At 43.8% G+C, this 22,828-nt stretch overlaps 1 protein-coding gene across 3 annotated transcripts in view; it reads left to right on the top strand.

Annotated features, from left to right (window-relative positions):
* tmem59l (transmembrane protein 59-like) overlaps positions 1 to 22,828 on the top strand; it is a 62,380-nt gene that overhangs the window by 25,102 nt on the left and 14,450 nt on the right. Inside the window, exon 8 of one of the 3 annotated variants that reach the window (XM_087975902.1) lies at positions 8,218 to 10,617. The exons of 1 other annotated variant lie outside the window; for it this stretch is intronic. In XM_087975902.1, the coding sequence (XP_087832028.1) occupies positions 8,218 to 8,310 (93 nt within the window). In that variant the 3' untranslated portion in view covers positions 8,311 to 10,617. Of the gene's footprint in view, positions 1 to 7,836; positions 10,618 to 22,828 lie in introns of those variants that run through there. One more of the 3 variants, XM_087975901.1, reaches the window with a different exon arrangement.

The raw sequence follows: 22,828 nt of genomic DNA, 5'->3' as shown, positions 1-22,828 counted from the left end.
AGGCCTGGTCCTCCAGAGGGGACCTGTTGAAAGTCAAGGCTGAGAATTTTAAAGTGACCTGTTGCAGGCTTGGATTAGGAAGCTATATTCACGCTTTCTCACCAGTTGCTTTGTTTCCTTCTCTTTGTTTCTTTTTAATTTCTCTTGCTGTCTATGTGCCTGTTTCTCCATCTCACTCATTCATCCCATTTTCTGTCTCCTCTCACTCTTACACGCTATCCCTTTCTCTTATCCATTTTTATAATCTAGTTTGTTCTCACACACTCTCTCTCTCACTTTTCCTCTATCACTGTCTGCCTCTCTTTCGGTTTACTGGATTGAAGTGCTTGAACAGTGCTTAATGGTTGAATTTACGATGTAGATTTATCTTGCTGCCTTCACAGGAGTGGAGTAAAATAGATAGAAGGAGAATGCTGAGGAAATTGAAATGCTCCAGAGGAGTAGGTGACCAGCATTGGGGTGATTTCCACCTGTCAGGCCTGACTCTGCTGATTGACAGAGTGATTTGTCAAAACCCCGTTATCATTGTAGCATGTGATTGGATAATAGAAGTTAATTAGATGGATTATAGTCTCTAATTTATGAAAATATTCGGTTAGATCCTGGTCACAATACTCAGATGACACATTTTCACTTGAGAAAGCCAAGAAATGGCAGATGGAGTTCAACCTGGATAAATGCGAAGTGATGGAAGTTGGAAGGTCGAACTCGAATGCTGAATATGGGATTAAAGACAGGATTCTTGGCAGTGTGGAGGAACAGAGGGATCTGGGTGTGCAAGTACATAGATCCCTCAAAGTTGCCACCCAAGTGGACAGGGTTGTTAAGAAAGTATTTGGTGTTTTGGCTTTCATTAACAGGGGGATCGAGTTTAAGAGCCGCGAAGTTTTGCTACAGCTCTACAAGTCCTTGGTGGGACCACACTTGGAATATTATGTCCAGTTCTGGTCACCCTACTATAGGAAAGATACAGAGGCTTTGGAGAGGGTGCAAAGAAGGTTTACCAGGATGCTGCCTGGACTGGAGGGCTTGCCTTATGAAGAGAGGTTGAATAAGCTCGGACTTTTCTCTCTGGAGAGAAGGAGGAAGAGAGGAGACCTGATCAAGGTATAAAGATAATGAGAAGAATAGATAGAATCAATAGCCAGAGACTTTTTCCCAGGGCAGGATTGACTGGGAAGAGAAGTCATAGTTTGAAGATATTAGGAGGAAGGTATAAAGGAGACATCAGAGGTAGGTTCTTTGCGCAGAGAGTTGTGAATGCATGGAATGCGTTGCCAGCGCTGGTGGTGGAAGTAGAGTCATTGGGGACATTTAAGTATCTGCTGGACATGCACATGGACAGCAGTGAGTTGAGGGGTGGTAGGTTAAGTTACTATATTTTACATTAGGATTAAACATTGGCACAACATCGTGGGCCAAAGGGCCTGTTCTGTGCTGTACTTTTCTATGTTCTAAGAGTGCTCTGACCATTATGTTGGGCACTGACCACAAGCCAGAAGGACCCTGTCACACTCTGGGCGACACCAAAGATATATTGGTCTCAGTTACATACCAATAACTGTTTCCCACTGTGGTCTTGATATGTTTGTGCCTAAGGGATAGGGTAATGTAATGGCTATGTTACTGGACTAGTAATTCAGAGGCCTTGTCTGATGACAAAATACAAGAGTTCAAACCCCAACAAGCAATGTATTGAATAATTATTTGGTTAATTAAATAAATCTGGAATTAAAATGTTGCCATTAGTAATGGCAACCACCAAAATATTGTTGTAAAAATCATCAGGTTCATTAATGTTCTCAAGGGATGAAAAACTGACTGATTCTGAAATGACTCAGCAGGATACTCCATTGGGTTTGAGAGATGCTTTGTGATAGAATTAATTATGGATGGGTATTAAATACTGGCCCAACCAGTGACACCCACATCCCATAAACACTCCCAGTCACTCCAATGCCTGTGGCTCCATTTCAGGGCTCGGTAAACAAGGGGTTTATTGATAGTAGACCAGGACAGAAGAGATGCTGTATCAGTGACCATGGAAGCTGAGTGAGGAGAGAATGGGTTGGCTGTGCTGATAGCAGCCTGTCTCATGGCAGGACAAGGGTGTGGGATGGATAAAAATCAACGAAGCTTGGAATGAGGCTGTAAAGTTATTCACCTTGATATTGGGTCCAGAAGTCTGTAGGGTTTCCAAGCGGAAAATGTGATGCTGTTCTTCCAGCTTGTGGTGAGGCTCGCTGGAGCACTGCAGCAGGCCCAAGATAGAGATGTTCTGGCAATTAGAAGCTTAGTCATTTTTGCAGACAGAATGTTGGTGTTCGGTAAAGTGGTCACCCAGTCTGCGTTTGTCTCCCCAGTGTAGAGGACTCAACATTGTGAGCAGGGAATACAGTAGACTAGATTGAGTGAAGTGCAGGTAAATCACTGTTTCACCTGGAAGGTGTGTCTGGGACCTTGGGTGAAGATGAGGGAGGAGTTAGAAGTGTTACACCTTTTTGCATTTGCATAGGAAGGTGCCTTGGGGGGTGCGGAGGGGTGTTGGGGGGTGCGGAGGAGGAGTGGACCTGAGTGTCTGGAGGGAATGGAGTTTTGGGGGTCACTGGCTAGGCCAGCATTTATTGCCTGTCTTTAGTTGCCCCTTGAGAAGGTGGGGGTGAGCTGCCTTCTTGAACCACTGCAGTCCATGTGCTGTCTGATGACCTACAATGCCTTGAGGGAGGAAATGCCAGGATTTTGACCAGGCAACAGGGAAGGAACAGTGATATGTTTCCAAGTCAGGATGGGGAGTGGCTTGGAGGGGAACTTGCAGGGGGGGGGGGTGTTTCTATACCCTCGTCCTTCTGGATGGTGAAGGTGGCAGATTTGGGAAAATGCTTTCAGAGGTGTTTTGAAGACTTTAGGCACAGTGGAAAAGTGTGGTGCTGGACAAGCACAGCTGGTCAGGCAGCAACTGAGGAACAGGAGAGTCGACGTTTCGAACATAAGCCCTTCCTTTTAGATCCGGGAGCATAGCCCAATCCGAGATTTTTAATACATTAGGGAGAAATCCTTTTCAAAGTCCAGTTTCTGGAAGTTTTAACTCCTGCTGCAGTAAAGTTAATTACTTGCTTTGTTAGTCAAGGAGAATGCTTTCTGTGGGGAAGGGTGTACAGTACGAGGATGAGACTTTTGGATTTGGATCCTGAGTTCTAAACCTGTTGGGAGCTCCTTCCCCAGACTGGTCACATGTTGGAGCCAAAGATGTGAAGCTGAACTCTGACACTAACCTGGGCCGTGACATTTGAGCTTCTGCATTTCAATGGCACACTCATTGGCTGAATCCAATGTAACAGTTCTTTAAAACTGACACATTCTAACCAATGTGCTCTTTCTCAGAACTGAAATGCTCTCTACTTAAACATGATGTTGGAAAATATTAGAGTGCAGGAAGATAGTGGAGCCTGCTGTGGATATCATTAAATTTTATACTTTCCCTTTTCTTTGTCTGTGGGAGGAGGTGTTTAATTGGGGGAATTTTCATCTGACCAAAGCTGGGTCTATGTTGAATTCAGTGTAATTAATGAGTCCTGTAGTGAGGGGTGGCTATGCACAGGGAGCCACACAGACCTGAGATGTGGGGTCAGTCTCTGTTTGCTGAGGAATGGCCTCCTTTGATCCTTTCACAATTTTCCCATTGCATTCTCATGATGGAGCTATGGGAGGAAATCCACAGCTTCACATCCCTTTTAAAGGGTTACCCCTCCTTGTGTGTGTGTGTCTGTCTGTCTGACTGTGTGTGCGCGTGTCTCTGTGTCTGTGGGGTGAGTCTAAGATGGGCCCGGTCTCCTGGATTTTGACCCAGTTCTATCCGTTGAGTGAAGAAGATCCTCATATGGACTCTGTCACAAACTGAGGCAATGACCAAGTCTCAGACACTGTCCCCTAAGGCAGATTTCACCTGTGCTGCTGCTCATGAGGACATGCCTGCTACCCACTGTGTGCCCTGCCAGCCTCGGTGCCCATGTGTCATACAACTATGTGGACAGCTATTTAACTGTGGGCAGCATCACAATTGAGATCAATCCATGCCTTTTATGAAATGCAGATAGTTTGCAGAGTGGCTGGGTGCTGTTGTTCACTTTCTGAACTGTGAAGGTCAGGGGCCAATTGCAAAGCCCTCTGCTTTACTCCAGTGTCAAGGGACGGACTCAGATTAAAGTTGAACCCCTGGGTTTAAATAATCCTCAGGGGTCTTTTCCCCAGGGTAGGGGAGTCCAGAACTAGAGGGCATAGGTTTCAGGTGAGAGGGGAATGATATAAAAGGCATTTAAAGGGGTAGCTTTTTCATGCAGAGGGTGGTGCGTGTATGGAATGAGCTGCCAACGGAAGTGGTGGAGGCTGGTACAATTGCAACATTTAAAAGGCATCTATTTGGATACATGAATAAGAAGGGTTTAGAGGGATATGGACCAAATGCTGGCAAATGGAACTAGATTAATTTAGGATATCTGGTTGGCACGGACGAGTTGGACCAAAGGATCTGTTTCCATGCTGTACAGCTCTAACTCTCTGGCTATGACCAAGACCCTAACGTTGATCCAGGAGTTAGGCCCATTGTCCAGGATGTAACTGACCCCTCCTGAGCTCAGCCCTGCCTTTCAGTGGAATTTCCAGTTAAATATACTTTTTTTTTATATTGTGGGTGAGGATGTTAAATAAAACATCATTGAACTTTATCATTCCCCAATTGTTCCTCATCGACCTGACCAGTTTCCTAGAGTAACCTTTCCTCAAAACCAGCTCCAGCTGAGACTCTCGCGGGGGGGGGGGGAATAGATGAGAAAAGGTGGATAGAGAGTGGCCAGTTGCTGATGGTTTAGGCAGCCTTGCTTTTCACTTTTGCAGGGTTGGCTCCCTCTGGAATATTCACAACCCACCCCCACCCCCAGCTCCTGCCTCCTGCTGTTACTTATCCCTCCGATCCTTGAGAAACTGTTCGATTTTAGCAGCTAATGTCCACAGTCCCCTGATGTCCCAGACCTGCACAGTTTACTCCTTCAATCTGTAATGATTCGGAGGTGCCGGTGTTGGACTGGGGTGAACAAAGTTTAAAAATCACACAACACCAGGTTATAGTCCAACAGGTTTATTTGGAAGCACTAGCTTTTGGAGCGCCGCTCCTTCATCCACAACCACCTGATAAAGGAATAGTGCTCTAAACGCTAGTGCTTCCAAATAAACCTGTTGAACTATAACCTGGTGCTATGTGATTTTTTTAACTCAATCTGTAACTGCCTCACAGTCGGGCAATGGGGTGGCCCTAATCTGTACCATGATCTACAGCAGGCTTGCTTTCTCACTGAGAATGAAACAAATTGTTTTAGTTCCAACCCATCAGCATCTCTTTTCACCTTCCTTGTCATGTACTTATTGGACTTGCCTGAAATGTATCTCTGCTATTCCCATCAAATATTTTGTGTGGAAGCGAGTCCCAAATTCTCACCCTCGTCTGCATTAAGAGCTTATTCCTCAATTCCTCATTGGATTAATTAGTGACTGTCTCATGTTTATTTCCCAGTTCTGGTCTCTCTCATCTTCTCTATGGCTGCCTTCTCAAAAGGCCTTTTAAAAACCTCCATCAGGTCACCCCTCATCCTCTTATTTTGCAGGAGAGTTGCCCCATCCATTTTAGGCCCTCAATAGTTATAACCCTTCAGTCTGGTATTAGCCAATGTCAATATGTTTAGAATATTGAGGGGAAAACTGTTCACAGTTCTCCAAGTGTGGTCTAATCAAAGTTCAATGTAAGTTATCTTTTTTTTCAAATAAACTTCTCTAGAAATGAATGCCAATATTTGATTTATATTGTTCAGATTTTGCTAACCTGCCTTGCTACATTAAATAGTTTGTGTCTGTATCCCCAGATCACTCTGCTCCTTTACTTAGTCTTTGGTTAACAAATCCAAACAATGTTGCCAGCTTATTTTTCCTGCAATAACTGCCGGGTCAATAATGTTCCATTAACATCAAGGTGCTGGTCAAAGGTGCACATAAATGAAAGTATTTCTTGCCTTCAAAAGGCACAACCCATCACCAGTCTGTTTTATAATTGCCCTCTCTGCAAGTTTGTAAGTATGGATTTGTAAAGGGGTAGTCAGGACTGACAAACCTCTTTAAAGAGGTGGCTTTCCTGAAGAGTGTCTGTGCATGTTGTTATTAGGTTCAAAAAGGTTTTGACAATATCCCTAACTTAGTTAAAGTCAGAACCAGGGGAACCGAAGACCAGTGATTGATCTGGTTGGGAAATGGACTGAGCAGCAGCAGACAGAGAGGAGGGACAATGTGCTCGGACTTGAATTGGCCAAAAGTGACTAATGGATCAGCCAAAAGTGACTAATGGCTCCCACAAGAAGCTGAATTGGGTCTTTTTATTTAGTCAAAGACTTGCTCATAGGATAGGAAGCCACATGTCCAACTTTGCTGATGACACAGAAGTGACATTAGAAGTGTAAATGGAAATGTGAAAACACAAAGTGATATTAATTGATTAAATGAATGGGCAAATTGTAGCAAATAGACTTTATTGTAGTGAAGTGTGAGATCATCCACTTTGGATCAGAAAAGAATGAATAAGGCACTTTCTAAATAGGAAAAGCTTCTCAATGGAAAACTGCAAACAGTGACAAGTATTTAGATCATTAAAATATTGTGAATGGGTCCAGAAATATTGAATGGCTACTAGGTAGCAGGCCTGATCCACAGGACTCGAATAGAAGAGGATTGAAGTTATGTTTTAGCTATACAAAGACCTAGCTAGTTCACACCTGCAGAATCTGAACAACTCTGACTGCCACGCCTTAGAAGAGATTTATTCACCTTGGAGGGAATGTAGTGTAGGATTACCAGAAATCTAGCTGGGCTATAAAGGTTAAATTACAACAAAAGAGTACTTCAGCTAGGGGTGTATTCTATGGAATTTAGAAAGTGACAGATTTTCAAATTATTAAAGGGAACAGTGAGGATAAATTGAGCAAGGCTATGTCTGTTTATCGGGGAATCTGTGATTAAGGATCATGGAGAAAAAGGTTTTTTTAAATTTGTGGGATGTAGGTTTTGCTGGCTAGATCAGCATTTACTACCTATCTCTAACTGCACAGGGGCTAGTTAAGAGGCAACCACATTGTTCTCAAATCACACATATATTTGAGAATGGTGAGGATGGCAGATTTCCTTCCCTAAAGGATATTAGTGACCCAGATGGGTTTTTTTTCCACAACAATCAGCAGTGGTTACAGGGTCACAGTTAAAAACTGGAAGAACTGCAGATGTTGTAAATCAGAAACGAAAACAAATTGCTGGAAAAGCTCAACAGGTCTAGCAGAATGTGTGGGGAGAAATCAAACTGTTCTGAGGAAAGGTCACTGGGCTGGAAAGGTTAACTCTGATTTTATTTTAATAGTTTTATTCAATTCTCGTTTCACCATTTCCATTGTGACCAAGGGTAGAATAATAACCTGTGGCTTTGGATTACTATTCTTGGGATTTTACTGATATCCCATGGTCTCCCTGAAAAACAAAAACCAGCCCTTCCAGAAGTGAAAGTTGGAAAAGCATAAGATGAGGTCAGGCCACAGGTCACTCATCATCTCATTGAATAACAGAATAGAGGCAAGGGCCTGAATGGCTTGCTTCTGTTCCTATGTTCATAAAGTTTTCTGTTATTATTTGCATCCTTCTATTCCTTTCTACTTCCTGTGTTCACTCAGCTTCCCATTCAATATCTCTCTGCTTTTCCCCCTGTCCACTGCCTATTGGATCAAATCCTGCTTTCCCACTTCTCTCTGGATAAAGAAGCTTCTCCTGAATTCCCCAGCATATTCCTGGCAAATATTCAGGCTATCGAAAACAAAATGGGTGAACTCAGACCTAGACTTACCTTCCAGAGGGAACTGAAAGGCTGTTGTGTGCTCAGCTTCATGGACACTTGGCTCATCCCTGCCATTCCCGACTGACCATTTCTCCATACACTGCATGGAACGCACAGCGTCCTTGGGCAAGGCGAACTGAGGTGGGGGATGCTTCCTGATTAACACCACCTGGTGCTTGGATGTAGCGACCCTGACAAGCCATTGCTCCCCGAACCTAGAATACCTGACAGTAAAATGCCATCTCTGCAACCGACCACAAGAGTTCACCACTGCTATCCTGACAGCAGTTTACATTCCACCCCAGGTCAATGCGAAGATTGCAGTAAATGTGATCTACACCTCCATAAACACTCTGGAGACCATACATCCCCAAGGCCCTATTCATCACAGCCGGTGACTTCAACCACGCCAACCTCAAGAGGGTGCTGCCAAAGTACCACCAACACATCTCCTGCCCCACCAGAGGACCGATCGTTCCAGACCACTGCTACACAACCATCATAGACACCTACCATTCTACCCCCTCCAACCGCACTCAGAAAATCCAATCACAGCGCGGTGTTCCTCCTCCCAGCTTACAAGCAGAAGCTGGAATGGGAGGAAGTACAATGCTGGTCCGAGTCTGTGGAAGAGCATCTCTGGGACTGCTTGGAATTGATGGACTGGACCGTGTTCAAGTACTCAGGTGGAAAACCTAGACGAGTACACCACCAACATCATGGACTTAATTTGCAAATATGTGGGGTACTGTGAACCAAAGAACTCAATCCAAGTGTTCCCTGACTGGAAACCTTGGATGAACCAGGAAATCCACTCCCTACTGAAGACCAGGCAGGCAATACTCATGTCAGATGAGCCAGACAAATACAGGAACTCCAGATATCAGCTCCACAAAGCCATCAGGGATGCCAAGAGGCAGTATTGGACCAAGTTGGAGGCCCAAACCTACCAGACAGACTCCCACTGCCTGTGGCATGGCCTAAACAACATTATGGGATACAAAATGAAACAGAGCAAGACAGTGGACACAGACACATCCCTCCCTGATGTGCTCAATGTTTTCTACACTTGGATTGAGCAGAATGCAAAGTGGCGTGATGTCACCTGCCCCAACAGCCCCAGACAACGTGTTCCCTTAGTGACTGCTGCAGACATCAGCTCAGTCTTCCTGAGAGCAAACCCAAGGAAAGAGATGGACCTGAACAGTGTCCCCGGCCAAGCACTCAGATCCTGTGCAGTCCAGCTGGTGGAGCTATTCACCAACATCTTCAACCTGTCCCTCCTACAAGCCAGGGTCCCCACCTGCTTCAAGAAGACCACAATCATCCCAGTACATCTGCTGTAATGTGCATTCCATCAGCATGAATTGGCTAGAACAGGAGTGATGAATTGTGGACGTTCTTTGGATACCACAAACTTGCGACTGAACGGGTATAGTGATTTTCTATTAGCGATCTATAGCGTAAGGTTGCAGAGGAACACAACTATTGTATTATAACAGAATGACCTGTACCTGAGAAAGCACATGCAACGTGCCTTAATGACTACCGCCCAGTCGCTCTGACTTCAATCATCATGAAGTGCTCCAAGAGGCTGGTCATGGCCCACATCAACACCAGTCTCCCAGCCTGCCCCAATCTCCTACACTTTACCTACCAACATAACAGGACCACAGTGGATGCCATATCCCACGCCCTGCACTCATCCCTGGAACATCTGGATACCAAGGACATCAACATCAGACTTCAGCTCACTGGTGTTGAAGGTGGAGCTGAAGTCATTATCCTCTCCAGACTGATCTCAAATCTCAGTGACCTTGGGCCTCAGCTTCCTGACCCATAGACCACAAATCAGTGAAGATGGACAACTGCACCTCCTCCACAATAATCCTCAACACTGGAGCCCCCCCAAGGGTGCGTCCTCAGCCCTTTTACTTATGTCCTGTACCCTCATGACTGTGTTGCCAAATTCCAAATGAACACCATCTACAACACCATGGTAGGACAGATATCTAACAACAATGAGTCAGAGTACAGAAAAAAGATAGAGGGCTTGGTGACGTAATGCAATGAGAATAATCTCTCTCTTAACGGGGCTAAAGAACTGATCATTGACTTCAGAAAGAAAGGAGGATAACACGGCCCCATCTATATCAACAGAGTGGAAGTAGAGAGGTGGACAGCGTCAGGTTCCTCAGAGTGACGATAACCAACAACCTGTCCTGGACTTCCCACCTAGATGCAATGGTCAAGAAGGCACAACAACACCTCTTCTTCCTCAGGCAGCTCAGGAAATTTGGCATGTCCATAAGGACTCTCACCAACTTCTGCAGACACACCATTGAGAGCATACTATCCAGGTGCATACCGGCCTGGTATGGCAACTGCTCTGCCCAGGACCATAAGAAACTACAAAAGGTCATATGCACAGCCCAGGGCATTTCAGGAGCCACCCTTCCATCCATGGACTCCATTTACGCAGCTCACTGCTGCAGGGAGGATGCCAACATCAAAGATCCCTCCCACCCCGGTAATGAGCTCCTACCACCTCTTCCATCGGGCAGAAGTTACAGAAGCTTGAACATGCACCAACAGGTTCAGGAACAGCTTCTTCTCTGCTGTTACTAGACTGCTGAATGGACTCTCTAACTTCAAATAAAGTTGATCTTGCCTAGTGCACGCCCTGTTGCGAAATAACTTATATGCCTCTGTCTAAGTTTTTTGTCACCCTATGATCTGTACGCCCTTGTTTACTGTGATCTGCCTGTGCTGCATGTAAACAAAACTTTTCGCTGTACTTAGGTACACCTGACAATAAATCAAATTAATTGATTAAATCAGTGGCTATCTTATTCATGGCCACCCTTCCTGGTCTCACCCAAACGTACAAACATCTCGCTTCCATAACTTTAAAGTCCTCTACTAAAATTCTCCCCAATCTCAGTTTTGGAGCAAAAATAGTCTCTGTTTAATCAGTCTTTCCTGATAAGCATGATCTCTTGGCTGACCATTATATTTTTTTTTCATCTTCTCTACCATTTTTTTTGGAATTTGGAGGCCAAACCTGAACATACCAGAAATACACAGCATGTCTGGCAGAACATAATAGGCTGAAATATGACAAATCAAACAATCTGAATGTAACAAACTTTACAGATTAAACAATGTCACATCATGTGAGGCTGTACCCCTTGAGAGTGGGATTAACCTTCTTACACAGCCTGCCTGGATGTTCTAGTCAGCATTCTCATCAACATATTTATGGGCATTTAACTTTATCTTTTACCTTAATCGTATTTATCTTAATCAATACTTCCTCCTCCTGAGCTTAACATTCCAGCCCCAAGCAAAGTGCCTCAGAAACCTGCTGTCACAGAGATATGTATTCGTGCAGTGAAGATGAATGTCCTGGATTTCCAAGAATATATTTCGAAACTGTAGTGGTTGTAATGAGGTTACTTAGTGGACCTCAGAATGTGAGATCCCTGATTTCTGCTGTTAACCTGGCCCAATCAGGGAGCCCTGGCGGACAGACATAAACAGGAGTGTCGGAACCTGTGCCCCGCAACCTGAGTCGCCTCCAGAGTTTTAGTTTTGCTCCCTTTAGGGACACAAATAGGCGGACCCTGTATCGACTGCTGCTGCACACCGTCCACCTCTTCTCCCTCATCCACCGTCCGGACACACCTTGGCGTGCCCATTTACCACCGGGCAGTGGGGATCCCCAGTGGAGGGCTCTATATGTAGGGGTCCTCCCCCTTTCAGAGATTTGGGGTGGAGGGTGCTACACACAGTGGTCCCCTGCAAGCACAGATTGCATTGGTTCACGGACTCCCAGCCCAACAGCTTGTTCTGTGGTGCTGTGGAGTCCATGCACCATGTATATATGGGGTATGAGTGCTTGCACTCCCTTTTTGATTTCCTTAAAGACCTTCTCTGTTTTTGGTTGCACTTCAGACCCACGCTCCTAATCTTTGGGCACCCGGTGTGGAGGGGGGAGGGTAGGTCAGAGGGTCCTTGTGGGTCTGCTCCTGGGCCTGGCCAAACTGGCAATAAACAGGTCCAGGCAGCGGGCCATGGAGGGGGCCCTTAGGGCCGACTGCCTGCCCATCTTCCGCGGTTATGTTAGAGCCCGGGTGTCTCTGGAGAAGGAGCTCAAGGTCTCTACCAACACCCTCGAGATTTTCAGGGATAGGTGAGCACCACAGGGAGTGGAGTGTATTATTTCCTTCTCCAAATCTATTTTGATTTAATCCCTGCCGTCCCCTTCACTGTTTGATCACACAGCACTGCCCTTTGTTGTGAAGGGCACTGCTTCTCACTGGCCACTCGGGTGTTTCCTTTTTTCCTGGTGGTTGAAAAAAAGAAACAAAAACAGGAGGGTCAGAGGTTCTGTTCACTCAGAGCCAGAATAGTGTCAAGTACTATGCACATGTATATAAAGGGTAACTTGGTAACAGGATACCAACCTCTGCACTTATTTCAAACGCCCGGTTTGATTTCCTCGGTATGGAGTCCTCCACACACTTGCTGATAAAGTCTGGGACGGTGGTAACGTACCCGTCCAAGGTACCTGCGGCCTGTTTGAACGCGGCCTAATCAGCTGATTCCAGACAGCATTGGAGTTGATCCCCTGCCTCCTCCGACCAGCACTGGACCTGTATCCGCGAGGGGGGGTGGGGGGGTGGCCTCCTTCTTGAGCTTTTGCCTGTAAGCTGGGAGAGGAAACACGGCATTGTGGTCGGAGTTCCCGAAATGAGGGTGGGGGGGGGTGGAGTGGTAGGCGTCTTTCACAGTGGTGTAGCAGTGGTCTATAACATTTGGGCCCCTGATGGGGCAGGTAATGTTCTGGTGATACTTGGGCAACACCTTCCTTAGTTTGGTTTGATTGAAGTCACCAGTTACAATAAACAGGGCCTCGGGGTGTTCCGTCTCCAGGGTGTTCGTGGTGGAGTACAGCACATCCAGAGCTTCCGCAACCTTTGCTTGTGGCAGGGTATACACAGCAGTTAGTATAGCAGCGGGAAATTCCCGTGGTAGGTAGAAGGGGCAGCATCTGATGGTGAGGAATTCAAGGTGTGGGGAGCAATGGCTGCCCAGGGTTGCAATGTCCGTGCACCACAAGTTGTTGATTAAAAAGCAAGCCCCTGCCCCCTTTGTCTTACCCCAGGACGCTGTTATCAAATGCAATATGTAAGGGAACCAACCCATTCAAAAGCAAACTGTCCTCAGATCAATTAAACCATCCAGTATCAAAAATAAAATAAACGTGATATTTCTGTGTGAACAACTGTTATCCTGAATAAACACTGACTCCAAAATTATACAGGAGTGACCCTTACCCTGCTGTATAAACACTGACACTGTACAGTTACACAGTGATCCTTACCTAACTGAGTAAATACTGTCTCTGTACAGTTACACAGTTGGTGACCCTTACTCTGAAAAACACTGTACAGTTACAGAATCTTGCCCTGAGTAAACAGTTCTCATTAACCTACTGTTAGGATCTCAGCTGATGCTATTACTGGACAAATCATTCCCCAGATGAGATGATGTTTCACTGAAACATAAGCGTGCAACACTGCAGATTGAAATTTAACAATAAAATAGAGGTTTATTATGCAAAAAAAATGAAGATAAAATAAAATAAACCAAACTATTTACATAAAACTGTTAAAATGATTTCAAAAGCACACAACAATGTAAAATCTCATCGATCCCAACACTATCACTTTTCAGTACTCAAATACCAGAGAGAATTACAATCTGTGTCACATCTATAAGGTTCCCTTAACTGCTTCTTTCAATTCATGAGCAATTGCAACTGAACTTAAACATTTTCAGCTTCAAATAACCTCCTCAGAATTCGAATCAAATGCCTCTGGTTTGGAACTTTCAAATTAAGCTCCTCAGAAAGGGGTAAACCATTTCTGAACTGTTCTGGACAAACTGCAGAATGCCTGCAAAACCAAGAGCTTTCCAATTTGTGGATTCTTCACTTAACCAAACAAAATTAACCCCCACCACTTAACAATAAGCAAAATAATTTTTTTTCCAATTTCTACCGTCTGATCCTAACATTTCTCATAATGCAAACAGAGCATGAGAGAGATAAATAAAACATGATGCTAACTCCCTCTGTGCTTAAACACCTGCAACTTACCCAAACTGATTGCTCAAGTGTCAACTTTTGAATTTCCAATATCTGTTTCATTCTCCAATTAGTCTGACATTTTAATTTCACTTTTCTTCTTCTTTCACTGCTATGTGTACACTTCCTTCCTGACTATTGTCCTTGGCATATTATTCATTTAATATATTAACATGACACACTCACTGATTCTACTCCATAATTCACTTCATTGAGTTTCTTTTTGATTTGATAAGGTCCAAGAATAGTGATTTCCCAGAGACAGATAACAACATAAAACACCTTGTCCGCAACATTTCAAACACTACCCTTTTTATCTGCTTTATTTTCAATGAGCGCTCTTTAATTGCATTTTGGTCAACACATATGCTTTGGTCAGTTTCTCTCTGGAACATGGAACATCTTCTGAAAGCATAGTCTTTGAGCATTGGTTTATCATTTTCTCTTTAATTAATTTAGGTGGTTCTCTCACCTCATGTCCGTATATTAGTTCTAAAGCACAAAATCCAGTGGACTTATTCAGAATGTCCCTAATGGCAAATAGTAAAAAAGGAGTTCCTTTATCTCAGCCATTAGGATATTCTTGGTGATAGCGAGTTTTGAGATTTTTAGCTTAGGTTGAGGTTCTGGATGTAGGTTTGCTCGCTGAGCTGGAAGGTTCATTTTTTGATGTTTCATCACCATACTAGGCAATCATCCCAACACCCACAAACAAAGCTGCGTTAGAACATTATTTCAACAAACCATTACACATTGCAGCACAGAGGAACTACGCGGAGCAGAGGAAAATCACCAATATAGTGTATTCAAAAAGTATGGTTACCCAGTGAATGCAGTCTGCCGATTTCTGAGCAACAAACCCAAATAAGCAGACAATACACGTCCAGAAACCCTAGCTACTCTCCCCTGCATCAAAGACATCTCGAAAATGACTGCCAGACTACTCAGACCCCTTGGCATCATGGTAGCCCACACACTAAAACAGCAGCTAATGAACTTGAAAGACCCTATACAGACAACAAACAAAACTAATGTCATTTACAAAATACCTTGCAAGAACTGTAACAAACACTACATTGGACAAACAGGCAAAAAACTAGCCACCAGGATACATGAACATCAACTAGCTGCAAAACGATATGACCCTCTCTCACTAGTATCCTTACATACAGACAAGGAAAGACACCAGTTCAACTGCGTCTGAACACATCCATCCTAGGACAAGCCAAACAGAGACACGCATGAAATTTCCTCGAAGCATGACATTCCAACTGGATCTCTATCAACAAACACATTGACTTGGACCCTATTTACCACCCCCTGAGAAAAAGAACAGGAAATGACATCACCACAGGAAACCATGTCACCACAGGAAATTACATCACCAACCCAAGGAAACCTGAATACATACAGAGGAACCTCAATTATCCAAACGGGATGGGTGGGCACTATTTCATTTGGATAATTGATTATTCGATTAATTGATTCAATGCCTCTCCTCTGGGGCTTGGAGTTTCCTGAAGTTTCCTTTTTCCTAGTTCTGCCTGCCTTGCTCCCTCTCTCTGTCTCAGGATTTGTTTCTGAGCAGACACACACTTGTGTGTAAGGGACCTGCAGCATTGCTGAAGTTTCACCCCGCCCCCCCCCCCCCCCCAACCCCATCAGTTGAATGGGATTGACATAGTGAGCACTTGCTAAGTCCATTCCCCGTTCAGGAGACTAGGCAGCAGAACACAGCGGGCGAGACCCCACCCACCCCATCCACCCACCCTGCCCTCGCCCCCAAGTCCATTGCCATCCCCACCCCCACCGTCAGTCTATATCCAGCCCTGCCCATCCATCCGCCCTCACCCACATTCCACCCTTTGCCCTCTGTCCGTCCCACCGCACATCCTCCCCCACCTCCAGGGCAGCCAAACTGGACACCAACAATAAGACTGCTTCTGCCTTTGGGGGATGAGTCTCCAAATAGCGCACACACACACACACAGCCGCACACACACAATGTTTTACTGGCGAGATTACCTGGGGATTGGGGGTTTAGGGTACACCCCTGTGTAGAACTCCAGGGAAAGTGTGGGGACAGAGAGAGAGAGAGGGCGTGAGGTTTGGAGATGATGCCTGGGCTCTCATTGATGTCCAGGACTGCTTTTGGCAGCATTTTAGTAAGTCGAGTTTGTTTTCAATCATTGTAAACAAAAGACGCAATCAGTGTTGGAAACACCTCTTTGCTGTAATATTTCTATCAGGACTTGAGGTCTCCTTTCGATAATCCAAAATTCGGATAATTGATATTTGGATAATTGAGGTTCCTCTGTAAATAGAAAGTGGGCCATACCACCAGTGTTTCATCCGGAGGCTCACTGATTATGTTCTGGATCAGAGGTGCTGGAAGAGCACAGCAATTCAGGCAGCATCCGAGGACAGGCAAAATCGACGTTTCGGGCAAAAGCCCTTCATCAGGAATAAAGGCAGAGAGCCTGAAGCGTGGAGAGATAAGCTAGAGGAGGGTGGGGGTGGGGAGAGAGTGGCATAGAGTACAATAGGTCAGTGGGGAAGGAGATGAAGGTGATAGGTCAGGGAGGAGAGGGTGGAGTGGATAGGTGGAAAAGGAGCTGGGCAGGTCGGACAAGTCCGGACAGGTCAGGGGATCGAGTTGCTGGAGGTTAGAAGCTAGGATGAGGTGGGGGAAGGGGAAATGAGGAAACTGTTGAAATCCACATTGATGCCCTGGGGTTGAAGTGTTCCGAGGCGGAAGATGAGGCGTTCTTCCTCCAGGCGTCTGGTGGTGAGGGAGCGGCGGTGGAGGAGGCCCAGCACCTCCATATCCTCGGCAGAGTGGGAGGGGGAGTTGAAATGTTGAGCCACTGGGCGATTTGGTTGATTGGTGCGGGTGTCTCGGAGATGTTCCCTAAAGCGCTCTGCTAGGAGGCGCCCAGTCTCCCCAATGTGTGGGGAGACCGCATCGGGAGCAACGGATACAATAAATGATATTAGTGGATGTGCAGGTAAAACCTTGATGGATGTGGAAAGCTCCTTTCGGGCCTTGGATAGAGGTGAGGGAGGAGGTGTGGGCGCAGGTTTTACAGTTCCTGCGGTGGCAGTGGAAGGTGCCAGGATGGGAGGGTGGGTCGTAGGGGGGCGTGGACCTGACCAGGTAGTCACGGAGGGAACGGTCTTTGCGGAAGGCGGAGAGGGGTGGGGAGGGAAATATATCCCTGGTGGTGGGGTCTGTTTACCTCGTTTTTACCTCGTTTTTACCTTTTTACCTCACTGATGATGTTACCTAGTCTTGGTGATAAGCTGTAATAATAGTCATCAAAGTTTGATGCCATCCTTCTAATGCACCTTGAGATTGAGGCGATCTAAATTGTTTTATTTGCAAACTAGTCATAACTTCTTTGAATATTTGCATCATAAAATTTGACCTGTCATCTGGGTGTATTTCTTTGAGAACACAGATCCTTTAAAATATTGAATTAACTTTTCCACCACCATTTTTCTAACACTGCTTCAGGAAATCTTGTGGCAGTGTCCATAATCTTTTAAAGATACTGATTCCCATTCTTGGTTTTACTTAGGGACTTTATGCAATCTATTTAAGCCCTGCTAAAAAGTTCTTCAAAAGCGAATATTGGAATTAAAGATCTCGGTTTAAAAGAGGGTTGTGGTTTCCCCACTAACTTACATGTGAAGCATGACTGGCAAAATTCAACTACATCCTTATGTAATCCTAGCCAATTAAAATGCTATGTATTTTAGTCTGGATTTCCCTAGTACCTAATTGATCTGTTAGTGGAATTTTGTGAGTCACTCATTATATTTCAGATGGGATTGTAACCTGCTGGACCACAGCCCATTTCCTGGTGGTTGGTATTTGAAGTAGTCTTCAGTTCTTCATTAGTATTTTGTCTTCCAAATAATAGCACTTTACCTCTTTAAATTCCAAATCTGTTTGTTACACCACTATTAAAGAAGATGGGCTAAACATATCAACTTCATTTTTAAAAATATTAATCATTTTAAGTTACGTTTTGAAAATTGCATCAAATAACTGAATTTCCTAATCATCTCAGACTCCTTTTCTTCCTGACTAATTCTATGGGCCTGACCTCTGGTCGCACAGTCAGGAAACAATTCAAGATGTTCTTCTTATAAGATTTCAGTTTCTATGACCTCTAGTAATTTATTTTGTCACATTCACTGAGGTCAATATTCTTGAGTCTATTAGGTCATTTCCCAAAATAAAGTCAACTCCTTCTATCGGAATTTGTTCACTACTTGCTCTACAATTTCTTCATTTACCAAGTTACTCTTTATACTCTGCTTAATGTAATTGGTTTGCAACCTCCATGTATACTTCAAATGAACACTTTTTACTTCATTACTTCCTCTGGAAGACAAATAATATCATCAGTGGCTGACATACACCAATGTCTTTGAGGAGAAAGTGAGGTCTGCAGATGCTGGAGATCAGAGCTGAAAATGTGTTGCTGGAAAAGCGCAGCAGGTCAGGCAGCATCCAAGGAGCAGGAGAATCGACTTTTCGGGCATGAGCCCTTCTTCAGTTTCTTGAAGAAGGGCTCATGCCCGAAATGTCGATTCTCCTGCTCCTTGGATGCTGCCTGACCTGCTGCGCTTTTCCAGCAACACATTTTCAGCATACACCAATGTCTCTCAATATCTTACCATTTAACCTTGTTGATTTGAAGCATTATTTCCTTTTGAGATAAATTACTCAGAACCTCCAGCAATTTTATTCTTCTTGTCAATATTCAATGAAGTATTTTCATTATTATCCCAAGCCATCTCTCTCTTCTAATTACATGCTGGTGAAAAAGTTCTGTTTGTATCAGCACTATAACTTTACTGCCCAGTTCCTTTCCTGACACAGACTTTCTGAAGTTTTTTTAGACATTCATATTACTACAACCAGTCTCCAATTTAAATTCCAGCAATTGGCTTTGGTATGTCCAGTTTTATTACAATGGAAGCATATTAATTTTTTACATCATTTTCTAACCCTTCTTCTTTATTACTTTGGTGTCTGTCTGCTTTCTAACACTAGTGTTTCTTCTATCTGCAGACTTCCTATTCCTCCAATATCCTTAGAGTCATAGAGATGTACAGCATGGAAACAGACCCTTCGGTCCAATCTATCCACGTTGACGAGATATCCCAACCCAATCTAGTCCCACCTGCCAGCACCCGGCCCATATCCCTCCAAATCCTTCCCATTCATATACCCATCCAAATGCCTCTTAAATGTTGCAATTGTACCAGCCTCCACCACATCTTCTTGCAGCTCATTCCACACACGTACCACCCTCTGCGTGAAGATGTTACCCCTTAGGTCTCTTTTATATCTTTCCCCTCTCACCCTAAACCTATGCCCTCTAGTTCTGGACTCCACAATCCAAGGGAAAATACTTTGTCTATTTATCCTATCCATGCTCCTCATAAACCTCTATAAGGTCACCCCTCAGCCTCTGACGTTCCAGGGAAAACAGCCCCAGCCTGTTTAGCCTCTCCCTATAGCTCAAATCCTCCAACCCTGGCAACATTCTTGTAAATCTTTTCCGAACCCTTTCAAGTTTCACAACATCTTTCCGATAGGAAGGAGACCAGAATTGCATGCAATATTCCAACAGTGGCCTAACCAATGTCCTGTTCAGCCGCAACATGACCTCCCAACTCCTGTACTCAATACTCTGACCAATAAATGAAAGCATACCAAATGCCTTCTTCGCTATCCTATCTACCTGCGACTCCACTTTCAAGGAGTCATGAACCTGCACTCCAAGGTCTCTTTGTTCAGCAACACTCCCCAGGACCTTACCATTAAGTGTATAAGTCCTGCTAAGATTTGCTTTCCCAAAATGAAGCACCTCGCATTTATCTGAATTAAACTTCTCAGCCCATTGGCCCATCTGGTTCAGATTCTGTTGTAATCTGAGGTAACCCTCTTCGCTGTCCACTACACCTCCAATTTTGGTGTCATCTGCAAACTTACTAACTGTATCTCTTATGCTCGCATCCAAATCATTTATGTAAATGACAAAAAGTAGAGGACCCAGCACCAATCTTGTGGCACTCCACTGGTCACAGGCCTCCAGTCTGAAAAACAACCCTCCATCACCATCCACTGTCTTCTACCTTTGAGCCAGTTCTGTATCCAAATGGCTAGTTCTCCCTTTATTCCATGAGATCTAACCTTGCTAATCAGTCTCCCATGGGGAACCTTGTCGAACGCCTTCCTGAAGTCCATATAGATCACATCTACTGCTCTGCCCTCATCAATTTTCTTTGTTACTTCTTCAAAAAACTCAATCAAGTTTGTGAGACATGGTTTCCCATGCACAAAGCCATGTTGACTATCCCTAATCAGTCCTTGCCTTTCCAAATACATGTACATCCTGTCCCTCAGGATTCCTTCCAACAACTTGCCCACCACTGAGGTCAGGCTCACCAGTCTATAGTTCCCTGGCTTGTCTTTACTGCCCTTCTTAAACAGTGGCACCACGTTTGCCAACCTCCAGTCTTCCGTCACCTCACCTGTGACTATCGATGATACAAATATCTCAGCAAGAGGACCAGCAAACACTTCTCTAGCTTCCCACAGAGTTCTGGGGTACACCTGATCAGGTCCTGGGGATTTATCCACCTTTAACCATTTCAAGACATCCAGCACTTCCTCCTCTGTAATCTGAACATTTTGCAAGAAGTCACCATCTATTTCCCTACAGTCTATATCTTCCATATCCTTTTCCACAGTAAATGCTGATGCAAAATATTCATTTAGTATCTCCCCCATTTCTGTGGCTCCACACAGAGACCGCCTTGCTGATCTTTGAGGGGCCCTATTCTCTCCCTAGTTACCCTTTTGTCCTTAATATATTTATAAAAACCCTTTGGATTCTCCTTAATTCTATTTGCCAATGTAATCTCATGTCCCTTTTTTGCCCACCTGATTTCCCTCTTAAGTATACTCCTACTTCCTTTATACTCTTCTAAGGATTCACTCGATCTATCCTGTCTATACCTGACATATGCTTCCTTCATTTTTGTCATTTCTTTTGTCATCCAACATTTCCTATACCTACCAGCCTTTCCTTTCACCCTAACAGGAATATACTTTCTCTGGATTCTCATTATCTCATTTCTGAAGGCTTCCCATTTTCCAGCCGTCCCTTTACCTGCGAACATCTGCCTCCAATCAGCTTTCGAAAGTTCTTGCCTAATACCGTCAAAATTGACCTTTCTCCAATTTAGAACTTCAACTTTTAGATCTGGTCTATCCTTACCCTTGTGGATTTCCATCTGACTATTTCCCCGCAGTAACTGTGCGAGATATTATAGGGATTTGCCAGAACTGCTACTTCTCTGATCTTTAATATTTCATGTTCATATAAGTATGTTTTTTACATTTGCAGGAAACATACATTGAATTCTTCCATGATCATAATTTCCCTCACATTCACAGCATTTTTGTCCAGCTTTAGTATCTAAACCACTCAATCTGCAGCATTTTTCTCTCTCTTGAAATTCTACAAATCTTTATTTCGGTTTCTTTCTTATACTCATTAAATTTAATTGGTAATGTTTAGGATCAAGTTAGGAGAATTATACCTTCAGCAGTTCTGTAGACTGTTCTTCTGACAAAAAGCATGCACTGTCATAACTATACCTGTTAGAACACTCTGTCATATTAAAGTCCAAGCATCTTTTGGCCACTTCATAAGACCAATTACTTTCCCAGAAGAGGAAAAATATCTTTCAACTCTATGGTCTGCAAGTATAGGCTTTACACAAAGTTAATTAGTTCAGTCAAAACCCTCACTGGAATCAGAATCATCCTCTAAAGTCTTATTGTCTTCTTCATTCTAAGCTTTTTGTTTAACTATCTCATGTTTTCCAATTTCCCTATCTCTTTTTAAATTCCATCTCATCTTGTTTTTTTCTTTTCCTTATTTTCTATCATCCTCTTTTTCTCCCCCTCAATTCCATTTAAAGCTTTCTTACATTGATATCCCTTTCTACATTTTCTTCTGACTCAAGTCCCTAGACCTCAGGTAAAGGAAGAGAGGTTGACAACAAGAATCCTTCATGGTGACCTCAAACCAGTGATAGGAATTGAACCCATGCTGTTGGCAGTATACTGTTTTGTAAACGAATGATCCAGCCAACTGAGCTAAACTGATTCCTGGTTGCAGCTTATTAATCACGACATGTTAACAGTAGAAGTAGCTGTATAACTTTACACTTTATAACTAACTTTATAACAGAAATTAGTGTTATGAATTTAATTAACAGCAGTTAGTTAAAACCAACTATCTTTTGTATTTTTTTATATAAATAGTTGGGACAATGGAAAATATGAAAGGAATTACAGATTTTGATAGAGATGGCACAAGGAATACAATGATTAAAAGAATTCAAGCAGTCCTTAGAGATAAGCAACTCTGGGACAGACCCAAATAGATATAACCAGTAACTTTGGAATGCAAATTAATGGGATGCACAGAAAGATTCAAAGTCTGTTTGCTTGGTCAGGAGATTGCAATGTCTGTTAAACACCATGAAATAGTGGGGGCCTGGAGCTGTCCATAGAAATGTCCATCATTGATTAGGTGTTTCACAAGATTGCGTGTATGGAATAAGGGGAAGGATATGGTGACATTGCTGTATGTGATTATTGTAACATAAAATGTATACACCTGCTGTATTTCACTACAAAAATCAGAATGTGTCATTGATCTCTC

This window comes from Chiloscyllium plagiosum, unplaced genomic scaffold (genome assembly GCF_037043375.1).
Source record: "Chiloscyllium plagiosum isolate Xiang-an unplaced genomic scaffold, Cpla_swu_hap1 HiC_scaffold_28, whole genome shotgun sequence".
NCBI lineage: Eukaryota > Metazoa > Chordata > Chondrichthyes > Orectolobiformes > Hemiscylliidae > Chiloscyllium > Chiloscyllium plagiosum.
Note: the sequence above shows the minus strand (reverse complement) of the source record. Positions and strands in the feature narration are given on the sequence as shown.